This window comes from Hemiscyllium ocellatum, chromosome 22 (assembly GCF_020745735.1).
Source record: "Hemiscyllium ocellatum isolate sHemOce1 chromosome 22, sHemOce1.pat.X.cur, whole genome shotgun sequence".
Taxonomy (NCBI): Eukaryota; Metazoa; Chordata; class Chondrichthyes; order Orectolobiformes; family Hemiscylliidae; genus Hemiscyllium; species Hemiscyllium ocellatum.
Window position 1 is genome coordinate 20,836,510 of NC_083422.1, and position 26,911 is coordinate 20,863,420.

The 26,911-nt window shown below is 40.3% G+C and overlaps 1 protein-coding gene across 6 annotated transcripts in view; it reads right to left on the minus strand.

Annotated features, from left to right (window-relative positions):
* The window catches only part of blnk (B cell linker), a 203,563-nt gene that overhangs the window by 82,634 nt on the left and 94,018 nt on the right, over positions 1–26,911 (minus strand). For 5 of the 6 annotated variants that reach the window (XM_060841938.1, XM_060841939.1, XM_060841937.1 and 2 more), the window contains one exon: positions 70–135. In XM_060841938.1, the coding sequence (XP_060697921.1) occupies positions 70–135 (66 nt within the window). Of the gene's footprint in view, positions 1–69; positions 136–19,192; positions 19,278–26,911 lie in introns of those variants that run through there. The other variant, XM_060841940.1, reaches the window with a different exon arrangement.

A 26,911-nucleotide genomic window follows, 5' to 3' on the forward strand; every position in this document is an offset into this window, starting at 1 on the left:
TCTCTAGTAGACATCTCATCAACAAATAGGTTTCTAAATGATGTGAAATGAGGCCTAAATTCAACTTACTTTTTAAACCTGCTCATAAATCCGCCATCACTCTTTTGGATGTCATGAACAATCTTTTGAATTTGTCTGTAAGAAAAGAAACAACAGAAATTAAACTTTAGAATAACATGTTGTAAACTTTGAACCATGCAGTACAGAAAGTAGCCATATGATTTAATATTAGTGCTGTATAATGCAAACAGGGTAGTTCTGTAAAAGGATTTTAAAAATATGCCCTCACAAGTATGGCAGCTGATAATACGAATCAGTTCAGTACTACAACATACTGCCCAAAACGTCTCAGGATTTATTAGTTAATCCAAGCTTTTCGAACTCACCTACGAGGGAATTGCTGTGTTTACCTTTGTAGCTCTAGTTTAGTTTCTTCAAGGGGCTGCTTTTAAATCTTTACTTGTACTTCAGTCCTATATTCCCAATCTATGGGCATCCTGTACAGTTTGGGGGAACTCCTCATGGGCCTGGCCAAGATAACCAGATCACAGGCTGCAGAGAGGGGACTGTCTGATCCTCTTCTGTGGTTACGTCTGCACTCAGGAATCTAAGGGGAAGGAGCATGTAGATCCTGCAGCATAATAAAGTGTTTTAGGGGGTGGTGGTGTTGTTGGGGGTTTTGGAGACAGGATCTTGTGTTGATGAAGCTGGATTAAAAAAGGAATTCCAGTCTTTGTATCAAATGTTATGTAATATAAAAATCATGATTCATCAATGAGTTGATTTTAAACCATTATTAAGACTCCTTGACACAACAGGTAAGAAATGGAGGTTTTAGATGAGGTGCAATACGGACGTTCTAAGAAACTGCTTGGAATGAGGAATTACAATTACATAGATTTGAGTGCAGTTCTGAATGGCTTGGCAGAAACCATACTGGTGTTGCATATTATTATTTTGCACATGCCACTTGATAGCACTGTTGATGACCCCTTCCATCACTTTGTTGATTGAGAGTAAACCGACAGGGCAGTAGTTGGCCAATTTGGATCTGTCCTGCTTTTTGTGGAAAAGACATACCTGGGCATCAATGGTGAAGGTGTGGTTGAGCAAATTAGTAGATACAGAAATATTCAGGTGAAGGCATCACTGATGGTAAATGATTGTGAAAGTGCAGTTGTAACTAATTTGGAAAAGAGATTGTTCCAGATCAGTCAGAAGGAAATGGGCTTTGAAGGGAAATGAGATTAAATTAGTATGAAATAGATTGAAGGTATAGGGAGGAAGCTTGATTAATGCAATTACAGCTATTTGGTTGCATGTATGTTAAACATCGACATGGACTAGTTGAGCCCAATGATTTGTTTTTGTATTATAACTGCTATGTACTTTGGTGAGCTGAGAATTAGTGCTGTATTTATTCAGCATTTTCTCTGAAGACATCATGTATAAACACAAGCTGCTAAAATCCAGCTGTTAAAAAATTTCTATTTTCCTCAAAGGACATTCCTTAACTGGGTTATGTCAGTTGTATTGTCAATGTTTATTTTCTTCAATAAAAGCAAAACACTGCAGATGCTGAAAATATGTAACCAACACAGAAAATGCTGGAGAGACTCAGCAGTTCTAGAAGTATATGATGATTGAAAAAACAGGATTAACATTTCAAATCTGGAAATTTCAAAATCTATTTCTCTCCAGACTTCCAGATCTGCAGAGTTTCTTCAGCACTCTCCATGCTTGTGTTATTGAAAAAAAATCTTGTAATAGAAGCTTCTTGAAAATGAAAATCAAACGTTCGAATTCCCACTATTGCAGATTAGTTGCCAAAGTTTTGAAATGAAATTGGACTGGGGCTTGCTATGAGTAGCATTTTTCCTAGATTTACACAATTTTTGTGACCCGCTGTTCTATGAAATGGAAATGCAGACAATTGATCTGTTTTGTGTCAAGTTTGTAGACCCTGTTAATTCCTGCAGCTTTGAGAGTAGTTTCCGATTTGTTTGCACACTCTCAGTGAAGGTTTGTTCATCGCAATACAACATCATCTACATCAGAGGTGAACACCGTGGGGAAGTATGAACAACCACATTAATAAACAGGAAGACTATAAGAGATTGCAAATCCCAGTCTCTAGATTGTCAGTCAGACAGGTCATTAAAAATACAACATTCAGGGCCCATTCTCTCCCTTCATTCCTGCAAACCACTGGATAGATATTTGCTTTTTTTCACAAGTTATTTAGTGAAACAAGCCAGCTGCTACCTTGGCCTGATTTGGCAGAAAGCCAGATTTGTCATTTTGGACCCAGGCCTTTCTGGTGAGCTACAAAGCTTATTTAGCCAGGCTGCTAGAACTTGGCACAACATTGTGTGGATCTAATACGGAGACAGCCTGTGGTTGGTCCTGGACAGTGGAGAGTAAAGTGGAGGGGAGGGGTGAGCTGGGCTGGCTCTAAACACGTTTTTAGAAAGGTGAGGCATTCTCAATTTCCTGGTCAATGACAGGACATTTGAACAGAGAACGTGATGAATGCTTCACTTGCTACTCCATAAAGTTACAACTGACTACATCAGAGAAATATCACCCGCATACTCCAGAGACCCATTGAGTGATAAGTGATGTAGACTAAGTCTGTTGAGTCCATTGTCACCTAATCGTGCTTTTTGTGCCCTTTTTGGAGGGTTGGAGGGTGAACGTCAAGACTGAGCCCACTTCCACTCGGCTCACTTTTTAAAAAATTCATTCGTACAATATGGGCATCACTGACAGATCAACTTGGGATTGACAATAAATGTTGGCCAAAGGAAAGTGGTGATGAGCTGCAGTCCATGTACTGTAGCTTGATTCACAATGCCCTTAGGGAGGAAGTTCTAAGGTTTTGACCCAGCGACACAGTGAAGAAATGGTGATATGTTTCCAAGTCAAGATGGTGAGTGGCTTGCAGGGAAACGTGCAGATGGGGGTGGCATTCCCATATATCTGCTGTCCTTGTCCTTCTCAATGGAAGCAGTTGTGGGTTTGGAAGGTGCTGTCTGAGGATCTTTGGTGAATTTGTGTGTGCATATTGTAGATAATACATTCTGCCGCTACTGAGCATTGCTGGTGGATGCTTGCAGATATTAACATTCATGATAAAGGGTTTATGCCTGAAATGTCAAGTCACCTGCTCCTTCGATGCTGCCTGATCTGCTGTGCTTTTCCAGCGCCACACTTTTCAACGCTTGTGCATATGGTGCCCGTCAAATCAGCTGCTTTGTTCTAGATGGCGTCAAGCTTCTTGAGAGTTGTTACAGCTACACTCATCCAGACAGGAATTAGTTCAAGTATGTTTTACCCTCTTGCTGGTTCCCTCATCATCTACAGCAGACCCAGTCTGGCAACGATGTTGTTTAGGACCTGACCAGCTTGATCAGCAGTGCTACTGCCAAGCCTTTCTTGGTGGTGGACATTGAAATTCCCCAGCCTCAGCCCTTGCCACTCTCAGTGCTTCTTCCAAGTGGTGTTCAGAAGGAGGAGTACTGATTCATCAACCGAGGGAGGATGGTGCGTGATAATTAGCAGGAGGTTTCCTTGCCAATGTTTAACTTGAAGCCATGAGACTTCCTGGGGCCCAGATCAATGTTGAGAACTCCCAGTGCAACACCTCCTGACTGCAATTTCTATCTTGTCGCTAGGACAGGACACATCCAAGACGATAGTGGTGGTGTCTGGGGCAATATAAAACATGATTTTGTGAGTATGACTATGTCAGGCTGTTGCTTGACTAGTCTGCAAAACAGCTAGAGTCCCTAGATGTTAATACGAGGACTTTGCAGGGTCGATGGGGCTATTTCGCTGTTCCTCTGGTGCCCAGCTTGACGCCAGGTTTCACTTCTTTGTTGAGACTTTGTAACAAGTGATAAAACTGAATGGCTTGCTAGGCCATTTCAGAGAGCAGTTGAGAGTCAAACACATTGCTGTGGGTCTAGAGTTACATTTAGACCAGATCAGGTGAGGATGGCAGATTTCCTTCCCTGAGTGACATTATTGAGCCAAACAGGTTTTCCCAACAATCAACAATCATTTCATGGTCATCAGTAGATTCTTAATTCCAGAGCTTCCCCAATGTTGGGGAAAATTACAGGTACTGGCTTGGTGCCCAATGTTCTAACTGCAACCACCAAAGACTGCTTGTCAGTTTTCCTGCCCACAGGGAACTGTAATATTTAGCTGTCTTTCCTTTTACTGATTGCAGTTTGTAATTTTATTACTTGGATATAAGCTGTCTTTTACTGGATTAAGAAACAGTGGGCACCAGAAATGTCTACTCCTGATAATTGAATATGAACGATTAACCTGTTTAAAATACTGAATGCTGTTTTTATGGAAGGCATTGAAACATTTAATTTTAACACATTAACTCTTCTGTTACAAGCAGCTGCCATATTAAATATATATTTTATTTCCCAAATATTTTATTTTTAATTTCTATCATCTTGAAAAAATATTTTAAGTGTAACCGTTTGATCAGCATTTTAAAAAGCAAAAAGACAAACAAATATTCAAGACGTTTAGTCCTACGGTCTTCTCGTTGATGTTGATGTATCCTTACAATCTCCTGAAGCTTTGTAAAAATGAAGGTTGTTTAAAATTAAAATAAACAGCAAAGCTCTAATCAAATCATTTAGAACTTGCCTAGAACTTGCAAATGATGTTGACACAGAATAAATTGCAACAGGAGCTCATGTTGTTTTGTATATGCAGACTACAAGTTCAGGAGTGAATGGGATAAGCTGGATTCTCATCCCGCAGGTGCTAAACAATCCAGCAGAATGCAGCACGTGCAACTGCCAGATTTTCCATCAATTTAAATAAATCCAAGGAAAAACCAGTTGGACTGAAATTGGCTTACGTTCCTCTTCTCTATTCAGTCTTTCCTGCACCCCTTTCTGCACCACCTTACATTTTGCCACTCTAGTTACAAATCCAACTTGGACAACCCAGATAAAAATCTATTTATTTGGGATCAGAGTCAGCCAGTCCAAGTCACCACAAATACTGTTACTTTCTGAAAGGTTACAGATATTAATTATTTGGAAGAATTACAGTGGACCCCAAAAAAGACAGTGAATACCTCATAAAAAGGGAAAAAAAGAACATAATTTTCTTTGGATCCTCTACGTCATACATTCACTGTGCCATTTTCCATTTAAAATTCAAAATCTGCTCCTGTGAACAGTTTTATCTTAGTTGCTATCTCAGATTCTTGAAATTGCTGCTCTGCTCTTGACAACCCAGCAACTTCACACTTCTCGACATAGATATATAATATGTTCGATTTGTTTTCACTACCAGTTTAATGGTGATATGTTAATCTGGGCTCTGTAGATAGGGAGTTTAAAAAAATAGATGTGATGAGGGAATAGGAGAAAGTGAGGACGACAGATGCTGGAGTTCAGAGTCGAATAGTGTAGTGCCGGAAAAGCACAACCGGTCAGGCAGCATCCGAGGAGCAGGAGAATCGATGTTTTGAGCATAAGCCCTTCATCAGGCCTGTGGCCTAAAGGGGCTGAGAGATAAATGGGAGGGGGTGGGGTTGGGAGCAAGGTAGCTGGGAATGGGACAGGTAGTTGAAGGTGGGGGTGAAGTGATAGGTCAGACAGGAGGGTGAAGTGGATATGGAAATGGCAATGAGCGAATACCAGATAACGATGCTTGGGTAGTTGAAGGCACAGAGTCCAATGAGTGAGTGATAGGAGAGTGGATGTGCAAGAGATCAGAGAATAAACAGCTAATGGTGGGGAGGCTGAGGTGGGGAGAATGGTTGAGGTGTCAAAGTCACAAAGATTAAATCAGTGATGCATGTTAATTGATTATCTTTCAATGCTTATTCTGCTGTCTAAACTTCCTGACTTTTAAGCATTTGCCTACAAAGTTAATTATTGGTTACATGGAATAAAAACCATTGTTTAAAACCATCTGTAAGACTACATATACGTGAGTAACTTTACTGTCAAGGAAAAACTGTCATGACACTTAATTCACCATCAGACTTGGACCTAAATATGTAGAAAGGTATTGGTTTGGAAGAAATTGTTACGTTTAAGAGGGCTAGGTCACGAAACAATTAAATTGAAAATTGTTTGAAGGAATTCAGTATTTTGTGTGACAATGTAAATAAAAGAGATAGTGAAGAATGGTTGACAAGGTCAGAAATGAGGCAGAGTCAAAGAGTATGGTGCTGGAAAAGCACAGTTGGTTAGGCAGCATCCACAGGAAGCAGTACAGTTGACATTTTGAGCATAAGCTCCTCATTAGGAATGAGACGGTGGCCCAAGGGGGCTGACAGATAAATGGGAGGGGGTGTCGGGGTGGGGAGCAAGGTAGCTAGGCATGCGATAAGTAGATGAAGGTGTGGATGAAGGTGATAGGTTGGAGAGGGAGGTGGAGCAGATAAGTGGGAAGGAAGAAATGAGGCAGCAGACTTTATGATCAGATAAACTTTAGAGGGTGGGAAGCCATCAAGAAAAACATGGCATTATTTGGGTCAGAAAGTGACAACTAATCTATGCAATTGTAAAGGATAAAAATACAGAAGTTTTTCATTTCAGAACATTTCAATGATCTTCATAGGCTTAAAGAAAATTTCTTAATTAAGAGCTTAATTGAAAATGTTTAGAAGATTTTAGATTTCTTCAAAAAAACAAAGAACTTCTGTTAAGGAGGGCAGAAGTAACATTCTTTATTTAAACAACAATTGCAAATCTTTTATTAGCAATTCATGTTCATCATCCAAAAACCATTTTTAAAAAATCGTAATATTTTTAAAACCTTGAAGAAGCTTCAACAATGTAATACAACTGAAGTAATTGTACAATTTAAAACATTAAACATCAATACCAGCTCCACCTACAAAAGACATTTAACAGTTTTAAAGTCAATCACTTAAGTAGAATTAAAATTAGCTTTGGCATATGTACTCAGACGAGTACAGTCACAAGTTTATAAATCACCACCATTTAGGTACAAAAGGTACCTAGGTACAACTTCTTCAGTTACAAGATCTTTGAACAGAGAAATAAAATGTTGCAGAAATAAAAGGTCAGAACAACGGTTTTCCAGCTCAGACCACACTAGCACCTAACCCTCCAGCCTGCACTGGGCCTTGGCTCCAGACTGCACCGGGCTTCATTGTGAGGTTCAGAAGGCTGGGAATAACAGTTGAATGCAATGGCATGAGAAATTTATTACAACTCCAAGCACATTTAAAATGACAGGTACTTCAAGCAGGCAATTAGCTAGACATTTTGGAAAAGACCATCCTTGAGATACAAACACATGAACAAGGATTAGATATTGGCCATTCTGTTTTGACCCTGTTGCACTACTTAATAAGGTCACATCTGATCTGATTGTAACCACAAATCCGCATTCTCATCTACTTCTGACAACCTTTCAATCACTTGCTTACCAAGAACCTATCCCATTCTGACTTAAAAATATTTGAGGACTCAGCTTTTCCATCACCTTTTGAGAAAGAATTCCCAAGACTCACGATGCTTTGTGAGGAAAAGATTCACTGCAGCTCTCTTTGAATGGGTGGTCTCTAGCTCTAGATTCTCCTATCAGAGAAAACATCCTCTTCACATCTGCCTTTTCATGACCCCTCAGAATCTTGCAGATTTTTCAACGAACGTGCCTCTTACTCTTCTAAACTCCAGTGGATACAAGCATAACCCATCCAAATGTTGAAAATGCTTATGCAAACCACATTTTTTGTTTAGATTAGATTAGATTACTTACAGTGTGGAAACAGGCCCTTCGGCCCAACAAGTCCACACCGACCCGCCGAAGCGCGACCCACCCATACCCCTACATTTACCCCTTACCTAACACTACGGGCAATTTAGCACGGCCAATTCACCTGACCCGCACATCTTTGGACTGTGGGAGGAAATCGGAGCACCCGGAGGAAACCCACGCAGACACGGGGAGAACGTGCAAACTCCACACAGTCAGTCGCCTGAGTCGGGAATTGAACCCGGGTCGCTGGTGCTGTGAGGCAGCAGTGCTAACCACTGTACCACCGTGCCGCCCTTGTTCTGACCTTTCCTCATAAGCCTACCTATTAATACCCAAAGGCATTAATCTGGTAAACCTTCTCTAAACTGCTTCCAACTATTTACATTCTTCCTTCAAATGACATGGCCAATACTGTACACAGTACTCCAGATGTCATCTCACCTGTACCCTGTGTGCCTGAAGCACACAATGTCTGTACTTTTGAATTCAATTGTCTTGCAGTACATGATAGCATTCTATTGGCCTTGCTAATTCCTGGATGTATGTTCATATAACTCTTTTGTGATTTATGCACAAGAACACCAAAATCCCTCTTCATCTCAGAACTTGGCAATTTCTCCTCATTTACATAATGTTTCTTTTTATTCTTCCTGTTTTAATTGAAAATTTCAAATGTTTCACATTTACTCAATCTGCCAGATTTTTATCCATTCATTTAATCTGTCTGTCTTTTTGTAACCCCCTATATCCTCCTCATAACTTACTGTACTACCTACATTTGTGCCATCAGCAAAATTAACGACCACATCTTATATAAGTGACTTGGATGAAGGGATACAAGTTGTAAACAGTTGATGTCTGAACACAAAATTGGTCTCATTTCTTAAACTAAAGAGGATATTGTACTGGAAAGAACAATTGAAATGGTGGTAGAACTGAAATTTTAAAAATAAAACTATACATGACAATGACAATAATAGAAAGTCAGCTGAGTTCATCAGGCTTCGTTAACTTTTTAAAGTACGAAAACATCACATCACATGATGGCTCAATCCAATACATCTTCAAGTCCTTTAATGCCAGAAGTCTTTTGTTTGTGAGGCCATGTCAACTATGTAAGAAAGTGGGATTTTCCAGAGAATCGTCCAAAAGTGAACAACAATCTTTGAACCACAAAACTGTTAATGCTTACTTGTGCAAAAAAGTTAACACCTTGCATCAAGCACCTTTTAGAAGAAATCCTAGACTATCAAGACATGCCTTCATTAGATCACATATTATACGATGTACCACGTTTTTTGGAACATGCAACTTTGCTATTGCAGAGTGACTATAACAGAATGACACCAATCATACAGGGTTCATCATCATTAAACCCATTTCAAACTTGACATTGGAGCAAATGTTACTATATTATCTAAAAGTATTCCTTGTTTGAAGGAAATGAAACTATAATCTTCTGATACAGTAGTGCATGGAGTGGGCAGCGTACTATTCAAAATTAATGGAGCACTGTTTTATGACAACCATACCAAACTGGTGTACATCACTAAAAACAAATATTTCTCATTTTTGAGCAGTTACCTTGCTCTTGAAGTTCTATAGTAGGTTGATAAACCTTAATTAGCTCAAAAGTCAAGTGCCAGTGATCAGTATAACTCCTTTGAGCAAAAGGAAGGCGTTACAGGTTTCTAAAGCATGTTTACTGAACCGGAGAAATATACACCATTCCAGGTTAATTATGTTGGTTTACAACAACTCTCATGACTTAGGGTTTAGTGGATACTGTGGATTTGAGGACTTGAAAAATTGCAAAAGTATCTTCAAAATCATCAAGCATCCCTGACACCACAACCACAAGGTAGATGCCTCTTGATACAGGCAATTCAGCTGAATAGAAGGGATGGTACGGTGGCACAGTGGTTAGCACTGCTGCCTCACAGCACCAGAGATCTGGGTTCAATTCCCGCCTCAGGCGACTGACTGTGTGGAGTTTGCACGTTCTCCCCATGTCTGCGTGGGTTTCCTTCGGGTGCTCCGGTTTCCTCCCACAGACCAAAGATGTGCAGGTCAGGTGAATTGGCCATGCTAAATTGCCTGTAGTGTTAGGTAAGGGGTAAATGTTCAAATAGGAACAGGTTTGGACTATTTATTTTAACCAGCCTGGTCATGATTTTGAAATTTTCTATTAAATCTTTTCTTTGAGGAAAGCAGTCTCAACCTCTCCAAAGTATCCTTCCCAGAACCATTCTTGGAAATCTCTACTTATGTTACAACAAAAGGAAATGATTACTTCTTTTGGAAATACACCTATCTTTTCTGACATAATTTGAGGAAGTTGCAGATCCTCCAAGAAAAATAATGATTTGACAACAACATCAATGCTGGAGAACAAGTCCTCTGCATAGGGCATTCCGGAAGTCAAAGATCCAACGTGGTTCCAGTACAGCAACAGACTGCAGTTGAATATTTTGCCCTCAAACAGAACAACCAGGTCCTCAGTCATTTATAGCATTACAGGGTTGGGGTGTGATCAGAAAAACCATAGGATATGGATACTTTCATTATCTAACACAATTTTATAAAGGATTTGTTAACAAAAAATGTTTTGGGAGTAATGTTATATCATGTGGTTAAGTCTTTTGGGTGTTAACAGACATTGTGAGCTAAGCTCCACCTATTAGGATATATAGTACTATTCCTAGAAGGAGCTAAACATTATCAAAAATCAAACAACACCAGGTTACAGTCCAACAGGTTTATTTGCAATTGTAAGCTTTCCTCAGCTCTTTCCTCAGGTGTGTTATGACAGAGGGGTATAAAGCATAGTATTTATAAGCAAAAAGTTAACAACTTTAAAACTAGTTGCCCTTGTTGAATGCTTTATCCAGTTAGGAGGTAGACTGCTGATTAAAATGTGAAATCCAGATTCCTTTCAAGTCTTTGTCCCTCGATAGTTAAAGGTTATATCACTGTACAGAGGTGACATCTCAGGTTAGACTATGCACTTTTAGTGTGAGGGGGGAGTTATTTCATCGAAGATTATTTGCAGTCAAAAAAAAACCTGACCTCAGCTTAGAACACGGACAGATTCGAAGTGGGACCTCACAGCAAAAGTGCATTGTCGAACCGGAGATGACACCTTTTGTACAGTGATATAACCTTTAACTATCGAGGGACAAAGACTTGAAAGGAATCTGGATTTTGCATTTTAAGCAGCAATCTATCTCCTGACTGGATAAAAGATTCAACAAAGGCAGCTAGTTTTAAAGTTATTAACTTTTTGCTTATAAATACTGTCTTATACCTCTCTACCATGCCATGCCTGAGGAAAGTGCTGAGCTCCAAAAGCTTGCAATTTCAAATAAACCTGTTGGACTATAACCTGGTGTTGTTTGATTTTTAACCTTGTCCACCCCAGTCCAACTCCAGCATCTCCATATCAGAGCTAAACACTGCATGTACATTTGTTAAAAATGTTCAGTTTCAGGTGTTCAAATGGTAAGTGCACCGAGTTAATAGTAGCGTATATTCAAAGTTTGTGAGAAGATTTGTAGCTCGGGTGCTCGTTGTTGTGGTTCTGTTCGCCGAGCTGGGAATTTGTGTTGCAGACATTTCGTCCCCTGTCTAGGTGACATCCTCAGTGCTTGGGAGCTTCCTGTGAAGCGCTTCTGTGATCTTTCCTTTGGCATTTATAGTGGTTTGAATCTGCCGCTTCCTGTTGGCAGTTCCAGCTGTCCGCTGCAGTGGCCGGTATATTGGGGACAGGTCGATGTGCTTATTGATTGAATCTGTGAATGAGTGCCATGCCTCTAGGAATTCCCTGGCTGTTCTTGGTTTAGCTTTTCCTATTATAGTAGTGTTATTCCAGTCGAACTCATGTTGCTTGTCATCCGCGTGTGTGGCTACTAAGGATAGCTGGTCATGTCGTTTTGTGGCTAGTTGGTGTTCATGGATATGGATTGTTAGCTGTCTTCCTGTTTGTCCTACATAGTGTTTTGTGCAGTCCTTGCATGGATTTTGTACACTACGTTGGTTTTGCTCATGCTGGGTATTGGGTCCTTTGTCCTGCTGAGTTGTTGTCTGAGAGTGGCTGTTGGTTTGTGTGCTGTTATGAGTCCTAGTCGTCATAGTAGTCTGGCTGTCAGTTCAGAAATGTTCTTGATGTATGGTAACATGGCTAGTCCTTTGGGTTGCGGCATGTCCTCATTCCATTGTCTTTCCCTTCGGCATCTGTTGATGTAAATTGCGGGGGTATCTGTTTTTCGCGAATACATTGTAGAGGTGTTCTTCCTCCTTTTGCAGTTCTGGTGTGCTATAGTGTGTTGCGGCCCTTTTGAACAGTGTCTTGATGCAACTTCTTTTGTGTGTGTTGGAGTGGTTGCTTTCGTAGTTCAGGACTTGATCTGTGTGTGTGGCTTTCCTGTATACCTTTGTGGTGAATTCTCTGTTCGGTGTTCTTTGTACCATCACGTCTAGGAATGGGAGTTGGTTGTCCTTTTCTTCCTCTCTAGTGAATCTGATTCCTCTGAATGTGGCGCTGATGATCCGGTGTGTGTTTTGTATTTCTGTTTCTGCAGCGGACAGCTGGAACTGACAACCGGAAGCAGAGACAAACCACTATAAATGCCGGAGGAAACATCACAGAAGCGCTTCACAGGAGGCTCCCAAGCACTGAGGATGTCACCTAGACAGGGGACGAAATGCCTGCAATACAAATTCCCAGCTCGGCGAACAGAACCACAACAATAATGTGTATTTACTCTTCAGAGTAGCCTGATCACTTACAAGAGACTATCCAGTAACTTGGTACTTAATAGCTAACGACACAGCACCCATGTACTCTGGTATTCTCTTTATCAAGACTGAGCCACTCTTCTGCTGAACACTGTGTGGGCATGCTTCTTCACTTGGTATCAGTGATTTAGACTAACAGCAATACAAGGATTGGTGGCAGTGAATCAAGGAGAAAGTGAGGACTGCAGATGCTGGACAACAGAGTTGGAAAGTGTTGTGCTGGAAAAGCACAGCAGGTCATGCAGCATCCGATGTGCAGGATATTTGATGTTTCTGGCATAAGCCCTTCATCAGGAATGTTGGGAGGAGGGGCAAAGGGGCTGAGAAATAAATAGGAGGGTCAGGATGAGGGTTGGGTGAGGTAGCTGGGAAGGCGATAGGTAGATGCAGGTCAGAGTGGAGGGTAGAGCAGGTAGGTGGGAAGGAAGATGGATGGTAGGACAGTTCAAGAGGGCAGTGCTGAGGTGGAAAGATGGATCTGGGATGAGATGGAGGGAGGGGAGATGAGAAAACTGGTGAAATCCACATTGATCCTGTATGGCTGGAGGATCACAAGGCAGAAGATGGGGTGTTCTTCCTCCAGGCGTCAGGTCACTATGATGCAGCAGAGAAGGCAGCCCAGGACTTACAAGTCCTTGGTGGAATGGGAGGGGGAGTTAAAATGGTCAGCCTTGGGCGAAGGGGTTGTTGGATGCGTGTCCCAGTGATGTTCTCGGACATGTTCTGCAAGTTGACATCCTCTCTTCCCAAAGTAGAGGAAACCACATCGAGAGCAACAGACAGGGGTGCTTGAATGTGCAGGAAACTCTCTGCCAGATTTAGAACGATCCTTTGGGGCCTTGGACGGAGGTGAGGCGGGAGGTGTGGGCTCGGGTTTTGCACTTCTTGCGTTGGTGGGGAAGGTGAAGGGAGTGGAGGGTGAATTGGTGGGGGTGTGGACCTAATGAGGGAGTCATTCCTCTCAATATGGTCTCTTTCACATTGGGGTGACAGGACGCCAACTCGCAGAAGACTTCAGGGAAAATCTCTGTTGACACATGCACAAAAGCAGCCCATCACATATGGCCAACCACTTCAACTCCCCCTCCCACTCCACCAAGTCCTGGGTCTTCTCCACTGCCACATCCAAGCCACCTGATGCCTGGTTGAAGAGTGTCTCATCTTCCGCCTTGTGACCATCCAAAATAATGGCATCAATTTTTCCTCATCCTCCTTTGAGTGTCTGAGAAACGGCATCAGTAATTCATTGACAATGAAGTGCTGTGTGATAACCTGTAGATGTGTTTGGGACTACATAGCTCATGGTAAATTTTATCTAACTATGGGATAATTTGGCCTTTATTTTAGTTTCCAATTTGATTGCTCAGGTTGAATTGATCTACAATTATACCTGATTGTTCCTTCTGGGCTTCCTGTTAGTTGATAATGAAAATGAAGTCTCTCTCTTAAGGCATTGTCCCTTTTTCCTTTAAATTTGCTGCTATCATTCATCTTTCCACAATCCTTGACCTCATTATCTTTGCACCCTATTGTCCTCCTACCTCCGGTGTTCCTTTCCTCTCCAATACCTTCAAACGTGTTGCTGTTTCCCAAATCTGCTTCATAATTTTCTGGAGTTCTATGATTGAATCCCAATTAGGTTACAGCCGGTGCCACAATATCAAGCTCAGTCTTATCAAGGTTACAAAAATTATACATGATTGCAACAAAGATAACTCTCCACATCCTTCTTATCTGTCACCAACACTTGACATGGTTGACCACAGTAACCTGCTGGCTGCGAATGCTCTCACATTGTTTATTTTTATCCATCCAAGTGTAGCTAAGGAATCACAATATGGTTTGGCTTCCTGCTCATGCACCACTTATATCTGGTGTCCCGATGGGTCTGTTGGCCCACTCCTAATAACATGCTGCCCATAGTGTCACACAGTGTTTTCATGTGTATACCTGCAATATCCAGTTTCCTACCACCACCTGTCTCAACTCCTCCACGATTGTTAACCTATCAGGCCAATTCAGAGTTGTGGGGAAGAGATTTGGCGATTCTTACTTGCATTCATCTATATACATATATATGCACACATACTATTGATTATTTTTTCCCAAAATGTCTCTCAAATCCCTGGAGTGGTGATGCAGTTTTTTGGGATGTGGGTTTGGATAGAAAGCTACTATGAATTGGAGACAATTATATCCTGCATCAGTAATCCACTCCATTGTTGAAGACTTATCAGGTAGAATTCATTACTGACTTTGGTAGAGGCCAGGTGGAGGATCTGCACACTACCCTCATAGCATTGTAAAGCAGAATCAGAAATGGCTGGTGAAACTCAACAGGTCTGGCACTATCTGCCAGATTGATGTGGTTCTTATGAACAGTCACCAAATTCGAAATGTTAACTCTGCTTTCTTCCCACAGACGCTGCCAGACCTGCTGAGTTTTGCTTAATTCTGGTTTCGATTCAGATCTCCAGCATCTACAGTTCTTTGTTCTATAATAAAACATATTCTATCTACAGAGGGCACTTTTTAAGAAATGGAAAATGGGAAGCAAATTAATTGATCTTGAAAGTCGTTTACTTTCAATTACACCCAATTTAGTCTCTGGAGATTTTAAATTCTTTGTTTAGCACAAATGGAAATTAGAAAAATTTAATTTATTTTCCATCTTCCTCACTGGCTTCACACTTTCAGATTCACTTGTTTTGCAGAAGTATAAATCTCTATTTGCAATGAACAGAAGTAACAATATTTTCTAAGATAGATTGAATATATTTTCCATTGCTATTATTGATCATTAGTTTTAAGCTAGCTAGGTATCAATTTAATCAGGTAACCATGAATGCATAAAACTGAATCTCTGGTGCGCTGAAGTTTTGGCCACACTGCTCAGCATCAAAGGAGTTGAGGGATTTCTGGGTTATACTGACCAGAATGTGGTCTGTTATCCACCTGGCAACATTTGACAGCTCAGGACACACAGGCAATACTTGGAGAGAAAAGTACATGACCAACTAGGGGCAGAGGAAGATGAAAGATCTCAGCTCCACAGCATTGCTACTCTTCATTGGAAATCATAACTCTTCATGATCATTTATCTTGCTCTAACTCTCTGGTAAGAGAGCAGCTGAAACCACAAAACAGTGATAACTACTTTGGGTTCTAGCCAACTTTTCTGGGTTCTACAAGTACTCTGTCAGAGTCACATCAGGACAGAGTGACAAACCCAGCATAATTTCTTCAGCGTTGCACATCTTTTGTGTATTTAGTGACAGCAACTCAGAAGAATGCTTTTGAAGCAAGAGCCTATTCCAGGTAATACAAAGCAATCAGAATACAAAAACAGGGGAAGTGAGCATAATATGGGGAATAGGTACTTCTAAAAAATTAATTGGGATTGGAATGCAAAATGTATGTAGCATATTAAAATACACTGGATATAGAGTTAAGGATACCAGTGAGTGGATGAACCTCTAGAAATAGAAGATTGCAAAGATGATCAATAATATTACATAGAAGCATGAACATAGAAGATAGAAGACAGAGTAGGCCTTTCAACCCCTGCTCCACCATTCATTATGATCATGGCTGATCATCGAGCTCAATACCCTAATTCCACCATCTCGCCATCTTTCCTGATCCCTTTAGCTACAAGAGCGATATCTATCTTCAAGCCATATCATCAAAACATCCAATGTTTTGGCCTCAACCACTTTTGTGGCAGTGAATTTTACAGGCTCACGACTTCTGGTTGCAGACATATATCCTTATCTCAATCTTAAAAGGTTTACCTCTTACCCCTAAACTATGACCCTTGGTTCTAGACCACTCCACAAAACATTAACATTGCATCCAGTTGTCTAGTCCTATTGGAATTCTAAAGGTTTCTATGAGATCTCCCGCTCATTCTTTTAAACTCTCATGAGGACAATCCCAAATGACTCAATCTGTCCTCATACATCAATTTGGTAAAACTTTGTTGTTCGTTCTCCATAGCAAGAACAGCTTTCCTCTGATAAGGAGGCCAAAACTGCACGTAATATTCCAGGTGTGGCTTCACCAAGGTCCTGTATAATTGCAGCAAGATATCCTTGTTCCTCGCCTCAAACACTTTTGATATGAAGGCCAATATACAGTTTGAAATGAAAGATTAGATTAAATTCCCTACAGTGTGGAAATAGACCCTTCGGCCAATCAAATCCACACTGACCCTCCAAAGAGTGACCCACCTAGACCCATTTCCCTCTGACTAGTGCACGTAACATTATGGGCAATTTAACATGGCCAATCCACCTAACCTGCACAGCTCTGGACTGTGGGAGGAAACCCACACAGACACGGGGAGAATATGCAAACATTGCACATTCCACACATTCCAAAATGTGCAAACTCCACACAGACCATTGCCCAAGGCCAGAATCAAACCCGGGTCCCTGGCGCTGTGAGGCAACAGTGCTAACCACTAAGCCATTGTACCACCACAGACGTAGATGAGGATAAACCTCAGATCTTGTCAACAATATTTAAAGAATTATGCATCATGCCACTGCTTTCCTAACTGTTCTTCCAACTTCCATACCCCATGAGAGTTTAGTGTGTTCTAAACTCTGCTGACTGCATCCTAATCTGCATCAGATCTTTCTTCTCCAATTGGTCCTGTCCTCATTGGCTCCTGATCTGCCCAATCCTTCAAAGTTCCAATTCTCATCTTTGTATTAAAATTCCTTTTGCCTTCAACCCTTTCTATCCTTGCCACCACACAACCCTCTCTGAAAACTGTTCCATCAACTCTGGTCTCTTGTGCATTTCCTCTCATTTTGCTCCATTATTGATGGCTGCAACCCCAATTATCTAAGCCTTGCAATCCTCTTTCTTCTCTCTCTCTCAGCTTCTCCACTTCTCTCAATTCTTTGAAGACCTTGAATAAACCTATTCACTTGGGAAATTTGCTGATTCAACCTGTCTGCTCCTGGTGTTCAAATCACACATTGTAGATCAAATCACAAAAATCAACATTTGTTAATTCTACAGAGTAGCAAAGTGTACAAAAGAAAATAAATAACTAAACTTTGTACAAATATTGGGTAAGCAAAGCTGAATGGTTTTGTTTGCTTCTGTGTAAAAGATATAGATGATAAGTTAGAGATATGAGGGGAGACTTAAGATAGGAGGAGAGACTTGAAATATTTTGGCTGTTTTTTTAATGGAGGAAGGAAGACAAAGGAGATTTAATAGTGCGGTAAAGAGTTATTAAGTTTTAATACTAAGAATGAATAGACTATTTTATCTGCATGGGGACTGAATCTAGCAGATCAAATTAACTAGCCCACCACTTTCATTGCAACAGTTGTCATTAGTGTAGAGATGACTGAAGTTTCTTAAATTATGGAGGATTTTAAGTGAATAAAAATGGAAATATGCATGGTGCAGAACTTTCACAAGTAAGTTAATTGATCAGTTACAATGAAATCTGACCACTTTTCCATCAGCAACTTACATCATATTTTTCTGGGGTTCTCATTAGCAAAATAGCCTGGACACAGCTATGGGGCAGGCAGGCAGGCTGGTAGTGGAAAATTGCTGGCCTGTGTGCTTTCAGTCCCACCTCTGTTGCTGAAAGAAAATTTGGCGCATGATTTTGAATCTTGTTGGACCTAAAATTTTAGACGTCAAAGGAATAACTGTCATGAAATCCGTCTCCTAATTATGAGATGCAGTTTAATTAGGATTAGAAGTTTTTCAACTTTTACTTTTTGTATCTCAGCATTAAATACGCTTCCCTGGATGACAAGAAGGTGACGAAACATTTTTGTGACAAAGGCGCCTGTTGTAATGCTTAAACCTCAAATCTGAATATTTGCTACCTTTTAAGTAAATAAATCATTTAATTATTTCAGGTACAGATCTGGAATTTTAAAAAAATAACAAAATAGGTGGTATTTGAAATGTTAGATGAATTAAATCAACTTTTTTTTGTAAAGCTAGTGTTTAAATGTTTTTAGAGCATTTTTCTATTCAGGTAACTGCTGGAAAAATTGTTTTGAATTTTGAGCAGAATCAGAATCAGTATTTTCTAGCAGTAGATATCAATTCATCTGCTATTATACATTACTCACAATTTAAATCTTTCTTGGTTTCAATGCTCCTATATCTAAATAGTGTTTCAGCACACTTGAATAATGTATCAACTTATACCTTTGTGTTTGCTGAAATATCCAAGATTTATATGTATCATACATCGCATACAACAAACAGTGTCAACCATTAAATATTTTATCCATCTAAAAGTTGAAGAACAGTTAATTTCTACATCATTTCACCATGTCTCATGCAGTTTTTCAAATTAATAACAATTTACAATGATTCACACCACCTCTTTATGAACTTCAAGCAAACCCGAAGAACAAAAGTTCTTTGAGTAATGCACACTCCCACTAATTCACAAATAAAATGAACAGTTCTTAATGGCTTAAATTGTTAGTGAAAATCTTCCTTCTCGTCATTCTAACTCAATTTGTCAATAAAATTATTGCCTAGTCCTAGAATCTCCAATTGCATACACTTCAACCTTTGTGACTCAACTCTTATCAAGAACCTGAACACTCACCTTATTCTCTGACTGTGCGCAAGTTTACTTAATTTTTCCATCTTCTCTACTCAGGAAAGCATAACTAGGGTTTGTCAATTATCTTCGTCTGTGTATCAAAAGATGGCTGTTATCAGGAGGTCAGTCAAAAAGGAGAAGCACAAAATATGTACTGTATCAGATGTCTTTCAGTTTGCGTGGGTGAAAAGTGACATCCCGCAGGCACTAACATATCTTAAATGCTCTTAACATCGATTCTACATCACCTTCCGTTCCTGTACTGTATGATTATGAACTCTATGCTTGAAGGAATTTACCAATACAGATGGTCTCAAATCATTGAACTCAAATCAGGTCTTGTTTACTGATACATTTGGTTAAAACAGCCAATAATCTTTGTCATAGATATTAAAAGAAGATTTGGATTTGGTTTCAGAAAGTGATGGTAATGCTTCATTGCTTTTAACTTTGGATTTTCTCTAGTTTATATTCTTATCACCGAGATACAATGTGGTTTGCTCCCTAGAACTTCAGTTAAGACAAACATGGAGTACATGTCCTTAGTATATTATAAAACCAAAATTCCATCTCTATCACTGGATTCTCCTTGAAGAATCACAATAATATGGAAATCAATTGACATTGCTGGTTTGGACATTTAAATGTTGACTCTTACTACTCTGTTATAATTCTCACAATATTTTTTAAAATGCTTACTGGTGTTAGTTTTAGAAATAAGTATCACTGGTCATCATTGGCATGAAGTAATAATCTTAACATTTTTGAGTAAAAGTAATTTTATTGTTTTTCCAACTGATCTTCAGTATGCTTTCACAGAGTGAGTTTTTAAATCATTTATAAGTTGTACTTGCTGAGGTACAGTCATGAATTAATCAAGCAGCAAGATGTGTACTCTGGAGAATGACTTTTGTGTCTAATATCAGGAATTAGATAAGGTAGCATATATTTATGTGCAAAACAGGACACCTGTCAAGCTGTCCAAATAATTTGCTATAAATGTAATTTCAGAAGAGCAGCTCCTGTTGATGGGACCACATTTCATAGCAGTCATCCTTGTAATTTTTGTGTGACACTGTCAATTTGGTGATGGCTGTGCACTAGAGTTGGTCATTACTGAACTTTCACATCCAATCATTACAAAATTTCTTGCAATCATCCTTTGCTGGATTGAAATATAAATTTCAGAGGTAGATGAAGAGGCAAATATATGAAATCATTGCAAGATTTAGTTCCCAACATCTGTAAGCCTATTTTGAATAATTCACATAATACAATAAATATAGACAATATAATGTGAATATCGGTGCAATAAGATGATCATCTCTGTTACAGGGATTGAAAGATAGCTCAGATATATGAAGTTGCAAATGGTTTATGTATAGATGCACTTCGGGAGAAATTGCCAGCTGTGAAAATCTACGTATACATCAGATACAAAAACTTAAACTAATACTTTAAGAACACAAGCATACCCAAGAACCACAAGAAAATTTCTCAAGTGGCATACTATTTTGTCCAATTTCTGGCAAACACTTCATTCTGAGTATTATCATCACTGCTCGCTGGAGATTTTCTACTGAAAAATAAATCCTACAATGACTTTAACTTTGGAGCTATACAAACCTTTTAAACTGAGAATATAAACGTTAGTTGAATGAACACGCAGGTGTGTTTAAACTCAAGAAATCTGTCAAAAAAACTCCCTGCATACAGCTTCTATCACGGAAAGAAACACTTCTGCTTTCTGGTTTTAGATCAACCACTAAATTCACAACATAAGTGAAAAAACATTTCACACACATCATGTTTGGTCAAAACTTAGTCATGCCCAAGCAGCAACAGATACAGATGTAAAACGTAGATAAAACTAAATGAATGGTTTTAGTTACAGGAGCACCTTCTGCCATACTTTAACTAGGTTTGAATTACAAATAGTGAAGCATTTCTGGATTAGAATACTTTCCAGAATGTACCAATGAAGAAAAGAATAGGAACGCAAACCAACAAACAGATTAAACTACACATTTGGATTAAAAACCAGGCCTGCTAACATGTCTCCGTGAATCAACAACAAACATTTACTTTTCTCTCCTCTACAATTACTGCTAAACAAGTGTGTATATTTCCCAAACACTGCTTAGGAAAGCTGATGATCATTCGCTCTTTGGCCTACATATTCCTCCGATATGGGTTTGGGCTGGATTTTGGCTCCGAGTCCACCATTACATTTTCCCTGAGTGAGTTATCGAAGGTCAGCCACGAACCTTCTTTGCCACTGCTACCTAGGGGAATACAGCATGACACTGATGGGACATCTGCTGTATCAGTAAGAGAAGGAGCCAGGATTAAGAGGAGACAGAATTATCCTGAAGATGTGAAGCCAAATTAAATCTTGGAAAAAGATGGGACCTAGTGTTTGGAGTCCGTGGGGGAGTGACAGGTGTCCAGCATCTCCAAGAGCCTTCAGCAGGTGTAAATTGGTCATAAATAATGGAGTGACATTGGTCCGCTGTTTAAGTGTAGATTTGCATAGTATCTGTTATCAGGATGTCTGTTATTTGGGATAAGACAACTGAGCACTTGCACAAATAACAGCTGATCAAAGAGAACTAGCATGAACTTATAATGGTTGTACAGGCTGAGGATTTAGAACGTACTGACAAATCGCAGGATTACATCTTGTAGGTGGCACACAGAGTATCTCCAGTATCATGCTGGAAAGAGTGACTGACTAAGGAAGCCAGCTGAATTTTTCAGCATGTTCTAGCATTGCAAGAAACGTTAATGGTTTTATTTATGTGAAAATTCAGCTGACAGCATTTGACAGATTCTGCATACGAGACTTCTAACAAAACAGAGTAGATGGAATTATCTTAATGTTTACAAATGACTGGGATGAATGAAGGAAGAGCCAAACATCCAAGTGTGTTGACAATACAAAATTACATAGTATTGTAATTTTCTGCCTCCACTGTTTACAATGGGAAATCAATAGATTAAATGAGTGGGAAAAATTATGCATGATGAAGGTAAATGCAGGGAAGTATGAGATCATTCACTGTGCACCCGAGAGTTACAGAATAGAGTACTGTGGATAAACAGAGAGATTTAGGGACCCACCAGAAGCTAGTGAATAAGTAGAAAGGGTGGTGTTTAATTCTGTTGACAACCCTCTCATCAACTGTCTGTACAGCTTGCGACAATAACCTCTATCCATGATAACCTGTTACACCATGCGTCAAGCAGTGGCAGGGGTTTCATGGTCTTCAAGGGGGCAGAAGTTCTAACTCTGAGAGCTGCCAATCAGAAGTTAGCATCCCTTTGTTGCTCAACTGTGCCAGAGGAATGGGTTTGAGCTGGCCTGTGTACTACAGCCGCCCCAACGGCAACAGACTCAGGTACAGTAAATGGTGACAAAGGCTATGGGGAGGCAGTAGCAGGGAAAGCAGGCAGCAAAGTCAGAGCGTAACTCCCCATGGCTCCACCGTCCCCAATGCCAGGTCCCTCGATCAGGCAGAGACTGCCTTTAATTAAGAGACCTTTCCATTTCCAGAAAAACATCGAGAAAACTCCAATATGTTTTCATTTTGTGCTCTCTGCATTGAGAGTCCTGGCTAAATACTAGTGGTGGCAGGACGAAACCGTTATGAAAGTACTATTTGCACATAAATTTCCTGCTGGGATGGACCTTCCTACCACAGCTTTAATCAGAGCAATGGCTGATGGTGACAAGATCTCCACTTGCCACCCTCCCACCTGGTTAACTAACCCAGTCACGAAACGTGTCATATGGGAGGACATTCAATTTTGCTCCCAAAATAATTTTGAATGCCGGTAGAATGGTGGTTTTTATCTTCAAAACACTGGAATCCAAAGTTGTGGGAGTTATCATACAGTTGAACCATTCTGATTTGATAGTATTGCACCCGAACAAAGATATATTAATCTTGAAGGAACTGTGCACAGATTGATCAAAATGATACCAGGCTTAAACAAATTAAATCTCCAAGTCTAATCACAGATGTAGCTGATTGAGAGGTGATTCAATTGAGGTGTTTAGATTAGACTTACAGTGTGGAAACAGGCCCTTCGGCCCAACAAGTCCACACCGACCCGCCGAAGCGCAACCCACCCATACCCCTACATTTGCCCCTACCTAACACTACGGGCAATTTAGCATGGCCAATTCACCTGACCCGCACATCTTTGGACTGTGGAAGGAAACCAGAGCACCCGGAGGAAACCCACGCAGACACGGGGAGAATGTGCAAACTCCACACAGTCAGTCGCCTGAGTCGGGAATTGAACCCAGGTCTCTGGCGCTGTGAGGCAGCAGTGCTAACCACTGTGCCACCGTGCCACCCCAAGATGAATATCTTTGCTATGAGCATTCCTGATGAAGGGCTTTTGCCCGAAACGTCGATTTTACTGCTCCACGGATGCTGCCTGAACTGCTGTGCTTTTCCAGCACCACTCTAATCTAGAATCTGGTTTCCAGCATCTGTCGTCATTGTTTTTACCTATGAGATTTCAGAACACGAGTGTGAAATTTTAAATGCCATACCAGAACAATCAAGGATGGTGTCAGCAAGCATTAGTCACAGAAAATCCTTCAACAAACCGCTGAGGATTGTCAACTGAAAATTTCATAACCTTAGCTTGATAATTCTTTGGTTAGTTTAGGTATATTAAGGGTTATAGAATCAGTGAGTCGATGGAATTAAGATATAAATCAGCCATTAACTAAATAGGGGAACAGATTTGTGGGGCTGAATGACTATCTTTAGATTCCATGCTCCTACGATCTCCCTTCCGACTCTTATAGTGAAGTCCTCATTGACATCACTGCATTTCTGAGTCTTTGGATGAAAGACTAAGATATTGGTAATCTATGATGCCAGGGCTACAGTAAAACATTCTCCCTGTTTGAATAAAAAAAAGTAATAACTTACAAGTGTTATGCCAATCCAAGAGTTACTGTCTTCTTCCAATATAACACAAACATATAATTATCTATGTCTAGATCCCATGTTTTTACTTACAATGGGCTAATGAGTTGACTGGTTTTATAAGGTGCACATGTCAATTGAGGTTGTGACAATGGTACTTGCATTGAAGGTGATTCTGTGCTTTGACCATATTGAGGTTGGCAGTGTTCCACCAAGTTTCCTCTTCCCAGAGATATTGACCAAAGGAATGTTCATTGCTGCAAAACCACAGCAGCTGCTACCTTCCACACTTTAAAGTCAGGGACTATATTTCAAATCGGAGATCCCAATTCTCTAGATGCTAAGTTCGCCTGACCTATCTCTATATCCATATCCAAAAACAGAAATGGCTGGAACAGCTCAACAGGTCTGGCAGCATCTTCACAGATGCCGAGCATTTCCAGCAATTTCTGTTTTTGTTTCTGATTTACAGCATTCGCAGTTCTTTCAGTTTTTATTCGAAATCCATATGGTTGTAGCAGCTCCCACACATCATCTGTTTTCGCCCCATCTCTGGTTTCCACCTTTATTCCAATCATTCTCAATTGTTGCTTTTCAATTGTCCTTTGGCTCAGTTTTCTTCGAGTCCCACCAAGGTGGGGGATCCCAATTCCATCATTCATTGCCTTGTAGGGCTGTGTTCATATAGCCTAGGAACATTCAGCATGGAGCAGCACGATAGGTTATGGCTGTTCAAAATTATCTCTGATCCTTGCTTTGCACTCTGGTAGTGCAATCTCTCAGTTCAATACGTTCTAATTCAAAGTTCAGTTACCCTAGTCTGTATCATCATTAATGCACTTAAACAGGTTTGAAAGTTAAACTGAAATTTCATAAAGTGGGATTCAATCACAAGTTTTATGCATTTTACATTTCAGACTTCCAAGCTTCACCTCTAAGTGAAATATTGGGACAAAAAGTGGTGTAAATAGCCGTGACTATTGGAGAAGAAATAATAGTTTCTTCTCTTTTTATGGCCTTATCATCTTGCACTGGCAGATTTAATGATCTGTGTAACATCTGAAGTACCTTTATTCCTTGATATGTACTGAAAGCCATTTGCTCATCCTATCAGTTTCCAAGTTCCTCCCTTCCACACTTTCGTGAATACTGAAGTTTTAAACAATGCAACAAGTATTCAAGAGACCTACTTATTGGAATGGCTCTCCAGATTGATCCCAACAGGAAAGTCTTGTCTTCAGAATTCCTGTCCTTCCCTTGATAACCACTTTAGCAGCTGAAAGCATTATATTGTGGCAATATCTTGCCAGTCTTGGTCTTGTCTCCCAAGACTGACTCAGCACCTCACTGATTTCCCCAAATGCCTGTACAAAATACAAGGTCTGTTGTAATTGGTCAAAGCCTATTTTAACATTTATAAAATGGAATGTATTTCTATTCAGGGAATTCCATGGATCCACATTGAAAAACAGCAGTCCAATGATGGCTACCCTCTAAGCTTTGAGGGATTCATCACCTCAACAAAATTTTGTCTAACAGTTACCCTATAATAGATAAACTCCACATTTCTCCTTGAGGTGGTTTGATAACATGTAAAGTACAAATCTTCATGGCAGCTTGGCTAATGTTATAAATTCACCAGCTCAGAAGAGTCAATGTCATTGCATTCCTAATTCTAATTTTAGTCAGTAATGGCAGAGCTGTTCAGTTCCTTACCCTGGGCTGTAAACCATTTTTCACAAGGTGGCATTGTTCATCCAGGACTTCCTTAGTCATTGATGCTTATAAAGATACACCACCTCACTCAGTCCCACATAGAGTTAATAGTTCTTAGAACTCTTATGTGGAATTAAATGCTTGCAAGGGGGTGGGGGTTGGGGGGAGGGGAGCCTTGCCTCTGGCTAGACAATTAGTGGTAATCACACAGTACTTTTCTCTGGGAGGCTCAATGCTATTCAAAAAGGTAGTTGGCCACTAACGTAGAGAGCATCAAAAGCCTTTAGGTTGAATTACATCCCAAGCAGGAAGGAGAATTTTGGCAGTCCTTTCCAAAACCCATAACCTCTGCCACCCAGGAGAGCAAAGGCAGCAGAGACTGGGAACACCAATATTCGCAGATTCCCCTCCAAACCATATACCATGCTGGCTTGGAGTTGTATTGTTGCTCCTCACTGTCCTTTCTAATTCAATCTCCTGGAACTCCCTCTCTAACAGCACCCAATGCATACCTAAATTACACAACTGCAGCAGCCCAAGAACCTAGCTCACCATCACCCTCAAGGGCAAGTAGGAATGTGCAGTTAAAGCTGACCTAGATAGCGACATGACATTCTATGAAAGTATGTTTAAAATCCCACCTCTAAGCTGCTGGCCAATTGAAACTGGCAGCGTGCTAGAATCAGCAGTGCCACCAGGGTTGGTGGCCACTGCTGGTATTGCACATCGGGCCTTCACCAGGAGTTGACACTGCACCCTGAAACCTTCACAACAGGTGAAAGGAAATGAGCAGAATATCGATCACAAATTAAGAACATTCAGAGGACTGAATAATGGCAATGAACTGAAATGTCTCCTCCAGTCCCAGTAGACCTATCCCTCAGCCCTCCTACTTCCCCATCATGAGATCTAACTGCACCTCCCACTGTCCTACTGCTCCAGATGTTACATAATGAGATGTAAGCAAGTTATAATAACGTAACAGGTAATGTGACTCTAACATAATAGGAAAGAAAACATCAGACCAGAATGAGCATGTAAGGAGAGAGATTTT